General features: G+C 34.2%; 1 protein-coding gene and 1 long non-coding RNA gene across 2 annotated transcripts; one reads left to right on the forward strand and one right to left on the reverse strand.

Moving 5' to 3' along the window:
* Positions 1-589: 589 nt before the first annotated feature.
* Positions 590-8995, forward strand: LOC128676545 (sodium/hydrogen exchanger 9B2-like). Its single transcript, XM_053756699.2, has 13 exons — positions 590-1193; positions 2699-2748; positions 3193-3216; positions 4234-4265; positions 4632-4774; positions 5223-5454; positions 5811-5980; positions 6192-6406; positions 6611-6782; positions 6869-7023; positions 7295-7459; positions 7931-8117; positions 8881-8995. Exons 1-13 carry the CDS (start codon positions 1121-1123, stop codon positions 8952-8954), a joined length of 1692 nt encoding a protein of 563 aa, XP_053612674.1. The 5' UTR covers positions 590-1120; the 3' UTR covers positions 8955-8995.
* Positions 8996-10236: 1241 nt separating this feature from the next.
* LOC135309863 (uncharacterized) lies at positions 10237-13212 on the reverse strand. The gene is made up of 2 exons (XR_010370098.1): positions 12598-13212; positions 10237-12089 (listed from the first exon to the last, which is right to left on the reverse strand). It is a non-coding gene; the product is annotated as an uncharacterized LOC135309863 (long non-coding RNA).
* Positions 13213-13216: the final 4 nt, after the last annotated feature.

Raw genomic sequence — 13216 nt, forward strand, 5'->3', positions numbered from 1 at the left:
ACGGCCATGGTCGGCCCAAATCCGCAGAAAGTAATACCTGTTATAAAACAGATTTGCATTCGATAACTTACTTTTTTGGATGTGTGTCACGACGCTACTCACATATTGACGTGCGTTAATTTTGTAATATATTTATGTGACGTATGTACCTACATTTCCCTTGTGTAAATGTATCTATTCATTATTCGCCAACCAACTGTTACAATAAATACTATTCCTAAGTAATGTTATAAATTCGAAAGTAAGTTTTGTTTGTTTGCATAATAGGTACATGTAGTTTGGAGTATGGAGAAGGACATAGAGTACCTTATATTAATTTACTCTTTGGTCCTTTCATGCCGGAAAAATAACTGTTCACGTGGAAAATGTACGAAATTTTTATTTTTGTGTGAATAAAATTTCGTACATTTCCCACGTGAACAGTTAGGTTAAATCTACTAAATTTAGACTACTGCGTCTAAACACAAAACAATATATATGTAGGTATTTCTTATCAAAATTAAAATTAATAAACTGCTTTCAAATTGATGTTGAATTTCTAAGGTCGCAAAAAAAAAGTACGAATGTGTTGAATTATCATCATTATCAGATGATACCTGCAATGTATGCCGAATCTCCAAGTTCGGCGAATGACCGCGATAGTGTATCCACACTATCGGCATACATTGCTGATTTATTATTGCGTTAAATAAAAGCACTCACAAACTACGCAATGTTCTTACATTCGTGTCGCCATTTCAGTCCGACTGGCGATAGTGTGTATGTCTGAGAATGTCGTTGAAATACAGCGATCTTAAGTCATACCTACGCGATGATTATATAGGGAAGGTGTCCATCTATATGAAAAAACCTTGCTTTTTCAGAATGCTCAAAAGACAATCAGCTGCAGCAGCAAACAATAACATGTGGCGCCATCTTCAGATCTGTTTGCTTTCTGCGTGCTTTTTGTAACTAATTAATAAAACAAAACGATTACAATTTATAGGTTATGTTGTATAGAGTAGGTTATGTCAATAAATAGTTAACATTTGTACAGATCGAGTGTTGTTTGCACTAAGTGATTGATTTGTAAAACACTAACGTACACACTGAACATGTTTTATCAAAAGTTTTATCTAGTATGCAAATTAAACATATTTTGTATCATCATTTAATTTCAGTTGGTAGTGTGGATACAAGATATTGCAGAGTTGGTATGTATAAATTAATTATCCAGTATTACACGAAATATTTATCATTAAAAATCGCACGAAATGTTAGGTACTTATTTTATAAAATGTATTAAGAACCTACTTCAACCAATTGTGAAATTAAATTGTGATTTCATAACTGCAAAGTTGAATGTTGTTTTAGTATCTTCATTCAGTTCTAAGCCCATAAATTTAAATGCGGGAAAGTTTCAAATTCAAGATAGGAAATGCTATGAGAAAAATAAGTAATTTCTAATTTTGACCCGTTATATACATATTATATTAGTTAGGTATATATAATATACATAAAATGGCAGAACGAGATAATCATGTGTATTTTTAAACTCCTATTACTGATACTTGGGTTATCATTAGAAACGCACATACACCGATAAATAAAATATTAACCGTGAAAACATAACACTCAAAAAAACAGTCGTGTAAAATTAATGATACTCGTACCTATATAATATGCAATTCGTTTTTGCAAAATTTCAGAAAACATATGAAAATTTTCGTATACAATTCACAAAAAGGGAAGCTCAATATCGGAAATAGGTCAAGGTAGACAAACGGCTGTATCAAAAAAGTGTGTATTGATTTCACACGTCATCCGTTATCGTGCAAATAAAAGTTGCCCCCAACGATAACCGGCTGCATCGCAGGACTCGAAATGATGAAAGCTAAACCTCGATATAACCGCTCTCCAGGGTTTAGCTATAACACACATTGGTAACATATATTGGTGACTTTTTATACATTGGCAATACGAGTATTTTGCCTACATGCTCCGTCCATGATACTGAACAACATTTCAAATGGGGGTAAATCCGAAATCGCGAAAAAAAAATCAGTTGTTCCATACAAAACGAACCTAACATGAGGAAAACGAAAGGTCCAGCTGATTTTGTTTTCGCGATTTCAGGGTTGCTTCCATACAAAATGTTATTCAACAAAATAATGCAATTAAATGTACTTATAAGAAATCACCCCGGAAGTATAGACAGCATATCAAACTTTCTTATTTACTAGGATTTGTAATTATTAAACTAACTTTATTTTGTTATGATTTTTTAAAATCTGGTTATATTTCTCGTGACCAGTAAGTAAAACCGCGTTTGTATAGTTTAGACAATTTATCATATTGACTTTTGCTCCAGCCTTGAATCAACGTAAACAAGTAACACAGAACTGGCGTCATGTATTTCTTCTGATTTCCTCTAATGTCGAAATACTTCTGAAATGTTTTTGTTTCACATTTACTTTTTAACTATACCTAGTTGATAGACAGACCAAAATTAGGAACAAGGCTCTCAGAAATTGCAAGGACTAATACGTAGCTACGCACTTTGCTATTCAGCGAGATAAATTGTATATAACTGTCGTCGACTATGAAATAGACATATTTATTACATATTTATTACATTTTGGATTGTTTTATTTTTTACATCTTGAAGATTCAGCACTTGAAATTCTTACACATTAAGATCTTGAAATTTATCTTCCAGATTCCAATAAGATTTCACGACGATGGAAGATAATTCCGTTCCAAACAAAAGTAAGTACAATGTAAAAAAACAGAAGACGATCTAAAGAAAGAGACATTCGGATCTTCAAATGTTTCTGTTAATCTCTCTCTTACCATGTTTGTACTAAAACAGAGACAAAAAATTACTCAACCGATACTAGCCGAATATCTCACTGTCATACTGTCACTGTTTTTATTCTTCTTCTTATAACACATAACACACTCGTGTTATGGTCTCAAATTTTATTCAAGTTGTCTTAAAGCATCTGACAAGACTTTTACGAATTATCACCATCTAGTGGTAGAATACGCGTACAGTGTTTATCGGTAGGTACTCAGGTTTCAATATACGATTTTTTTCCAACCAGAAGCAAGTACTTAATGAAGACTTAACCTTATTAATTATCAATTAAGTACGTAATTTGAATAAGAGTCTAATTAATACCTATATTTAAAACAAGTTTTTCTTTGTAGGTGTTCGAGTTTATATATTCACAGGTATTTTTTTTTACCTTTCTTATCACAATCTTGAAAGATAAATCTCTGTAATCCCTTTCGCCGAACTCAGACACATGCCAATGCAAATGCGTGAACATTGCGTATTTAGTATGAGTGATTTTATTTATCGCAATGAAAAACCAGCAATGTATACCGAATCCGCCAAAGTTTGGCAAACTATCCGACGACTGGGAGCAGGCATATGCTTCATAGGTGTATCGCAATAATGTTGGCTTTGGTATGACATAATTCTTCATCCCACTCAATAAATATCATTATTGTAAATAAAAACCCGACTTCTATTTAAGTTTTACCCTTACTTCTTCATTCATATATTACCTATATATTATACTATATATTATATAATACCAATAATAAATCTAAATTCCCACGGGAGGGAATCCCGCTTTATGTCGCAATTTCATGAAATAAACCATTACAAGATGCATCAAAACCTATAAACTTCCTAGATTATTTAAGTTACCACTTACACACGTGTAAATTGACTAAATTGTATTGTTGACAGTAGTAATCTAATCTCTGTAAAATATCATACTTACTAGACTACACATTGAAGTAGTTAGTTGCTTCTGAATAGTCCGGAGATCATGTTGTGTAGTGTCTATGTGATTTAATTTTTTTTACAATGGTTCTACCTGTATTACAGTTGACAGGTAAGTACCTACAGTGGATTTAAGCGTGTGCTCCCGCCCGAGAATAGAACCGTTCCATTACCTCCCGTGGGTGTCATACGAGGCGATAGAGCATACATACATAGCCTGGATAGACCATTATAGCATTCCCAAGGAGGTTAGACGTCATGTATGAGGCTGGTTGTAAAATCACCACCGACTTTTTTATGAATCTATTTATTTTTTATACCGATCCCCGACTTTGCAGCGTCATAGTACCGAATGGAACATGCTGCTTTTATGCTTCGTTGTACACTAGTAACTAACATAATTCTACGTTAATAAACTAGTGGTCATTATAATAATTTTATTATATGTTTCACAGAAAATACAAGCGATAAAACCCAAAAATCGTAAGTATGTACCATCCTACTAATATTATAATTGCGAAAGTTTGTGAGGATGTGTTTGTTACACTTCTACGTACGCATAATCTACTAGACAGATTGTTATGAAATTTGGTACACACATACTTTTTACCACGAAATTCCCACGGGAGCGAAGCCCTTGTGCGCAGCTTGTATTTTATATTTTCCATCTGTGACATAAAAATTACGAATATGGTATTTGTTCATAAACTCTTTATTATAAAATGGAAACACCTACAAAAAAGGCAGTGAAAAAAGAGACCCAGATCCCAGAAAAGGATTGCTTCCACGCCGCCGGTGGAGTTGCGGGCAACATCTACTTCTTAATATAACTTTTTTATCTTAACTTTTACAGTTGGCTGCAAAAATTCTGTCTGAGATGTCACCAAAGGGATCCACCGCCATCTTGGGAACCAAACTGGTGGTCCAAAGTTTTTCCTTTCCCATACTTTTCCACCTTTCGGCAGGCATCCCAACAATTATGTATTGTTAGCTTCTGTAAGTATTTTAATCTAGTAAACATGTTGAACTTTATGTTGTGATTCTCTGATTAGAGTGTGTTTTAACTAATATACTGGTTTCAGATATTTACGAATAGCTACGGCTATATTGTGGGGTATCATACTAAATACAATCATAGACATGTTTTCGCCGGGAATTATCCAAATTTATTCCCGAAATATCTGGCGCAATACTACCTTTATGTTCGATTTAAGTTTGAGTAAACCCATATGGACATATATCGTTATTTGGGGAAGTGGCCGCCTGGCTTTAACTTATTATATACTTTGTCAAAAACGTAATCTACTATGGCGTGATAGAAGCCAACTTCAAACAATCGATCATGATCACGATACCCAAACCGAATCGTACAAACCGAAAGGTACTGATATATTTACCCACTCTTTGTAAAACCACAACACATATTTTTTATTCCTGTTTTCAGTTCTATTGACATGGGGAATCTTATATTGCGAACTGGGAGAGTCCATTGGTCTGCAAGGAGAACTCCTCAGCATGACTCTGCTGGTCGTAGCCGCGTACTTAGTGGGTTGGTTGTGGCTAAAGGTAACCACTCTACCGGCCCTGATTGGGATGCTAGTCACTGGAATCCTCTTCCAAAACTTGAAGTTGGTACATATGACAAACGAATATAGGAAGTTGAATCAGGACTTGAGGTAAGATTTAAAGGAATTAATATTCAAAAATCATATTTTGTTCCCGGAAATAATATAAATCGTCGAGATTAAATGAATGAACTTGAGTCTGAACTAGATATCAATTGATATCTAGTTCCGTCTCAAGTTTACCTTTATTTAATGTAATGGCTTTGAGTACCCACACAATGTTTTAGAATCTATAAATTTATAGAGTAATATATCCCTTCATAATAGATTGAAATATCATTATTTATATTATCTTATTACACTCCTAATAGGAAAATAATTAAAATAGCTTTTGATAAGTTAGAATAAATATCCTATTCGTACCTATTTTTTTTTCAATATTTTCGTCTCCTTGATTTTATTTTCAGAAAAGTTGCGTTGGTGATAATATTGACGAGAGCTGGTCTCGGCCTGAACGCAGACATCCTGAGGAAACACTATGCCGCAGTGTTACAGCTGGGCCTTCTGCCATGGCTTGCGGAGTGCGTAGCTATCAGCATCTCCACGCATTACTTGCTTAACTTGCCTTGGATTTGGGGTAGGACTTTAAGTATTTATTCTCTTATATTTGTTTTTCTCTTATATATTTTACTTCTCTTTTATATTGACTTAAAATTTTGAATTTTACCTACACTAATGTATCCATATGCAACATTGTTCGTTACTATATGCAACAAGACTTCATTTGACATTGCGATATACTCGTGGACTATCGCCAAATTTAAGTCTTATTTATGTTATTTTTACAGGCTTCCTATTAGGCTCCATGATAGCTTCAGTATCCCCTGCGGTGGTGGTACCCTGCCTCTTCAGACTCAGAGACGTCGGCTATGGAGTAGCTAAGGGCATTCCGACTTTGCTATTAGCGGCAGCAGCAATAGACGATTCCATCAGTGTAGCTGTGTTCTCCATAATTTTAAGTGCTATATTTTCAACTGGATCCGTGACTTTTAACGTTATTAAGGTATTTTCCTATTCTTCATCTTCAATTTCACATTTTTTCTTTTACATTTCGTCTTTTTTGGGGTTCCGAAGTAAACATAGAACCCTTACGGCTTCGTTATCTCTGTCTGGCCGTTCGACCATCGGCTTAGCTTCTTTTGAAACCTATTCATGGTGCGACGCGCGATGATGTATTAAGTACTAATTTTATTGTTGTTGTTGACAGGGTCCACTATCCATAGTTGTCGGCATTGCTTTAGGGGCAGCATGGGGAGCAATATTGTCGATAATTCCAGAGAAAGGCGACAAGTACTTAGTACCTTTAAGATTTCTAGCCCTATTTTTAGGAGGACTCTTTGCACTTTTCATTTCTAATATGGTGGGGTGGAGTGGTGCAGGTAAAAATACAAAAATCTAAATAAATTACACTAATAGTACCTAATTCTGTAAAAAAAAATATTTACATTATAATTGATGTTTTCAGGGCCGCTAGCTATAGTATCGGCGGGTTTTGTAGCAGCATATTATTGGGAAAAGCAGGGATGGGTGGTAAACAAAAATCCTGTGAGCGAAATATTTAGGATTCTGTGGATATTCTTTGAGCCAATACTATTTGCATTTACCGGTGCTCAAGTAACGGTCGGTACATTTGCTTATAGTTTTATTAGATGGTTCCCTAAGCAAAAATGTTTACAATCGCTGGAATTTGTTTGTTTTCTAACCTGAAAATTTTCACTTTGCATTCCAACCTACCCAACAGCACGAAACATACAAACAGAAAGAGAATGTATGAACGCAAAGACGTGCTACGTGTTTATGTTTCATGGTAGCCCCATAGATCCTTACCAACGGCCCAGGTACTGTATACTGTAACCAATGTTATCTGTAGTAAACAATCTTTACCTTTCAGATCAGTGCCTTAGACCCAGAAATTATAAAAATGGGTGCGATTTGCCTCATCGCGTGCCTTGTGTTAAGAATGATCGCAACGCTTATATTCAGTTTCGGATGCGGTCTCAATAAGAAGGAGAAGTTGTTCATAGGCATCACCTGGCTTGCTAAAGCTACTGTGCAGGTATGTTTGATTCATAATTGACTTGGACAGATTTTGATTGATTGACTTCGCAAAAACTGGACAACTATACACAGGTGCGGACCAAATGGAAAGAATGGAGGGAGGCCTTTGCCCAGCAGTGGGACACCTGTAGGCCTACCATCAACTTTTACAGAAGGATTCCAATGCAACTCAGTTCAATTTAGGAACCTAAAATGAATCGCATTTATACTAAAAATTAAGTCGATGGTACGAATTTGCGGTTCACTTTAGGTCATAAAGTGGATCGCGTTAAGAGATTACCGTAAGCCCCCTGATGGTCCCTTTATATTTATTTCGAGCCATCAGATTTCTAATAAATAATATATTGAATAGACTTCCCACCCCTAATAAGATAGAGCATCAGGGTCTTTTTGGATGTTCAAGATCCAAAATTTGCTGTTTATCGCCTTTCCTAAATGTTAATTTAGCTATACATTTAAATAATTTCAGGCAGCACTTGGTCCAGCAGCTGTAGACACAATCGAAAGTGGCCAATCCTCAGGTCTTCCCGTAGATGATGAGATTTACAATGCGAAAGCTATTCTGGCCATGAGTGTTCTAAGCGTAATAATATCAGCTCCTTTAGGGGCGCTCCTCATTGCCATCACCGGCCCCAGGCTACTCAGCAAAGATGACGGTAAGTAATACAGACAGACATATACATCATCACTACATAGTAAAACAAAGTCGCACGCCGCGTTTGTCTGTTACGAAGGTTTCTTCTTTTAAACTTAGCACTGGATTTTGAAGCAATTTTCGCTGTTGACAATTTATTAAAACGAAGGTATGCAAAACGACCTTTTAGACCGTGCGTAGACGGATCCAGTCGCTAGCTTACTTTAAAAAACACTTCATTTCTTTTGTGTCTATGGCATTTGCTATTTTACTTGGCTTTGCTTGATTGGGTGTTCGCTTCCTAGTATAATCAATGTAGGTCATTGCAGATACAAGAACATTATTATGATTTTCAATTTATATATGTATATATAGTAGCTACCACACAGTCTTAATCTCAGCGAGTCGATTCGTCACCATCCATTCCGCCTACCCTTATCCAACTTTATGTAGGGTCGGTAAAACATAGCCTCCTCCACTTTTTCTGTCTGATGTTAACCGATCTGTTACATTCCTTTTAGCTATGTCCTGTCAAACATACTCCATCCTTCGGTTTTCCTCTACTTCTTTTCTCATTCAAATTAATATCCTGTAAGCTTCTTACAACATTTTTCTTTTCCCTTTTTATAACGTGCGCATACCATGCCATTAACAGACAGCTAACTAAGTCCATATTCTAAGCATTATTTTAACATATAATTTTCTTTTCTCCCTTACACTCTTTAATAAGTTATTTATAACAATTCTTTCCTATTTTTGTTACTAACATTTGAGTAACTTTTAAGCCACTACTGCTAACAAAGGAGCCGTTCCTAGCAATTATGGTACCTTCGCAACCAGACCTGCAACTGAAGCTTAATAACCATACATAATGGCGTATTTGATATACTTCTGTAGGTACGTAGTTAAGGGATCAATTTAGAGGGAAGAGAGAAGCAGAATTCCTTAGACTGGAATCTTTTTCTTATGATAAGTTTGTCTTACTTATAGTACCTATAAGTTTATTTTATATTGTATTCTGATGCTTATTTAATTTTGATCATTTATCCACCTTTCCTGTTTCTGATGCTGAGCCTTCAGCAATAATATATTTTTCTAGTTATTGATTAACTCTACTTTTTTTTAAGATTAAACGTTTTCCTTTATTTCATTCTTTACTGTACGTTAGGACGGACTATGGAACAGTGTCATACAGTCCATAACGCAATCAATTAAGTACCCAAATTTATTGCAAATTCTTCCCTATAAAATTAATTGATTCTTTTACTTGAGTAATTGGCGTTACTACATGGTAGACACTTATTCATTTTATAGATTTCAAAGTTTTTATTTCTTACTTTTATTTTTCAGGTAATAAAACTACAGATCTGAATAATGAAGAAAATACAAATGATAATTTTGATACTCATGTATGAATGAATGAAATATTATATGATCATTTTAAACGCAATCCATAACTAGGAGAAAAATATTTTTTTACTTATTAGGTATGTGGGTGAATCAACTTTTTAGTGCCAAGTTCGAAAATTTTTGTAGTTTTTTAAAAAAAATCTGTTTTGCTTATTTAAATGTCTTAGAACATAGAAAATTTATTATATTTTATGATTCTGTATAGAGCAGTGCACTTTTACTTATTATTTGTTAATTTTTGGCTTGTAAACGTGCTGAAGTCCTAAAAAATCAGTCACCAGGACAACTAGTTCTATATTTTTTTTTACATGGTAAAATGTATTTTATGTTAAAGAAAATACTTTGAATGTGTAAAATGAAGTACATTTTATAAGATTTTGAGAATTCACTCTTTATTACATGCACAACTTCATAATTATTTTAAGAAATATAACTGTTGGACAACCACCATTACTATATTTGGTGAATTATTTCATAAAAATAGTTTTATTCTCCAAATATTACAAAATCGACAATACTGGTGGTATATTTTATAATTAACTACAGATAAATAAAAAATAAACATACAATTTCTAAGTATTTGTTGCAAAAAAACTTGAAACTTGTTTTCTTTTCATGGGGACATTTTAGTTGTCCAAAGGACTTTTCCTTTGTACAACCAGTAAATCCACTGGACAACTAAAAGGGAATTAGGAAATACCACATCATGAGGCATAATAAAACACTTAAAATTCATCGAAACAAAATTATATTGTAATTTTCCAAGAAATTTAATCAAAATTTAACAAAAATAATCAGTTTCTTAAACTTAAATGGTTTTGACTGCTTAAGCTACACGGCTTTATAAGCTGTATAAGATACTACGTATAAAATCAGTCATGGCTATTATCAACCCTTTTACAATCTAATAATCAACATACCATATAACTATTATGTCAGTCTTAAAAATATTTTGAACACCATCATTTACAGTAATTCTTATCTAAATATTATTTTTATGTAATCATTCATTAACACAATACTTTCGACGAAAGTTAACATACCATCTGCATCTAGTAACCTTAAAACAAATATTTGAACCTAAACCTAATAATACTCATGAATTCGTAATTTAGCAATCAAATTATTTTTCAAAAACGTTAACATCAAAGGGAAATTTATAGTAATTTACATCTCTCTTACATTGTAACTCAGGCATGAGTAACTTACGTACAATATCTTCATAAGCTACGTACGATATGTCATTCTTATTGATCACAAAAAGTTTTCCTCCTTTAACGCATTTCAGAAATGTTACTCTAATTTCACCATCATCTTCTTGAGCAATGCACGCATAGGTATGGTACGATTTCCTTTTGGTGTCATGAACTTTGACTAGTAAGAAATCGCCTTTTATAGGTAACTTGCTACTTTGCCCTGAGTTTGAAGGCCCTGGCTGTACAAAGTCACGATCTTCTTCAGAGTTCTCTGAAGAGTCGTAAATAGCTTTGTAAACGCTTTCATGGTGAAACCCCTGGAAATCTTCTATTGAAATTCTTTCTTTGGCTTTAGAAGTTAAAGCTATTAGTGGCATATCATCATCATCACTGCAGTGGATTTCAGCAGAGTGAGAATTTTCTATCAAATCTGGCAACGGTAAGTACACTTTAGGATGTAAGCATTCACACAATCCTCTGGCACAGAAGCAACTTAAATATCTGTACTTTAACTGGCCGTATACTCTCGAAAAAATTTGGTGCACCTCTTTTGTTCCTTTAAGTGGGACTATATCTTTGGAATACTGTTCTGTATAAAATCGATATCTTCTTTAGTTATATAATATAACTTGATTTTGCTGGAATATTTTAAGACTGTATAAAACTCTAAGGCATTCGTTATATCTGTGCCAGTTGCCACCTTGGTGTCTGCTGCTCTTTTCAAGTATTCTCCAATCCCGTCAGCAGGTCCTTTTCCATAACCAGCCTCAAAATATGACCATTTAAAGTATTGGAAACCAAAATCAAACGTCTTGGTGCAAGCCAAGAAAAAATTAAGCTTTTGTCGGTATTGCGAGAATGGCCCATCCGAAAAAAAAGTGAATAATGTCAATTTGTGGGTAATTTTGGCGAATCAATGTTAGTATCGGATGTAAATGGGCCCAGATTGCAGCTGGTTGATGAACGTTGCATGGTGAAACGGAGCAAAATGATAAGGCTTTGTATGTTTTTTCTTTGTCATGCACGTACACAACCACTGTATGAAAAGTGATTTGGTTTCGAGATCCACCAAAATGATGCGCTTGAATTTCCTCCGTGCATTTTGCGTTTATAATCTTGGGGTACGTTAATTTCTTGAAAGACTATTGGAGAGCTAGGTGGTGTATCTGCAAGTATATTTTCAATTGCCTTCTTACGTTGTCTTTGATTTTGTTTGAGTGTCCAAATACTTCTACTTTTTTTTTTCTTCTGGCTGTAAATCTGAAACTAATCTTTTATTCTTATGATAACTTTCCCTTTTCTTTATTTTTCGTTCTTCATATTTCTCCGGATCTGCTTTCAACTTCTCTCTATAGCGTCTTAATTTTTCTTTTGCAGACATCCCCATTCTGAAAAAGTTTAATATAAAGAAGGTTTTCAAAGTTTGTGCTCTCGTATATGGTGCATATACGAGACTCCAAACTTTGAATATGCTTTAACAATCTCTATACAATACAAGTACGAAGGCAATCAGTTTAGTTAGTTAATCATGTTTAATTACTCTTGCATTAAAAATATAATTAAAAATGACATATAAAAATCACAGTGTAGTTATTATTAATGAACATTAATTATATAACTGTTTCAGTCCAATAAAATTCAAAGGTTTTGTAACATTGTCCTTGGGACAGCTATAAAATTCCCACGGGTAACTCTAGATATCCCTCGGACTACCGTTTTTGTCCCACGGACAACCGATTTAGTGGTCCAGAAGACTGGTTGTCCACTTGACATTTTATAATTTCAGCTTTCTATTAAAAAACAATATTTATTCTACAGGATTATACCACTAACATAAAGCCAAGGTCAATTGTCAACTGTTAAATAACAATACAGTAATATAGCGATCGTACTTACCTAATATTTACGCCGGTCCGGGGGACACACAATAAACACACCCACTCCGCGCTCTAGAGTTTGACCGACTAACGCGGGGGGCGTTGGCAATTTCAAACTTGCTGCTTTACCATCGTAAACTACATCGAGTCACGTGTTGTATTCGCTAATTCAGCGCCATCTCCATATTAGCATCGTAATTTAAGAGTGGTTGTCCGATGGATTTACAAAAAGTAACGATTTTGTGGGACAAGAGTAACTTGAGAAAAAAAGATAGATTAAAAGATTTTAAAAATTATTAGTTATGATTCACTTACACATAATAAATTCATAGTATGTTATGTGTTGTAATATTTATTGTCTTAAAGGAAATTTTTTCGGCGGTGACGAGTTCAATGCATAAAAGTAGTCCAGGGACACTGACTTAAACATAAAAACAACCCATTTGTCACTCGGACAACCGTTATATTTTGGTAAAAAATATAGTTAATAAATAATTTTTAAAGCTAGTATATAGATTTATTTTGAAGTTTCTTGGTTAGATGATAATATTCACCAATTTCGTATTGGTTACCTTTTAACTAATCTGGGACCGAGTGCAGTTGTCCAAAGGCAAGTAAAAGTTGATTAACCCATGTAC

This window comes from Plodia interpunctella, chromosome 16 (assembly GCF_027563975.2).
Source record: "Plodia interpunctella isolate USDA-ARS_2022_Savannah chromosome 16, ilPloInte3.2, whole genome shotgun sequence".
Taxonomy (NCBI): domain Eukaryota; kingdom Metazoa; phylum Arthropoda; class Insecta; order Lepidoptera; family Pyralidae; genus Plodia; species Plodia interpunctella.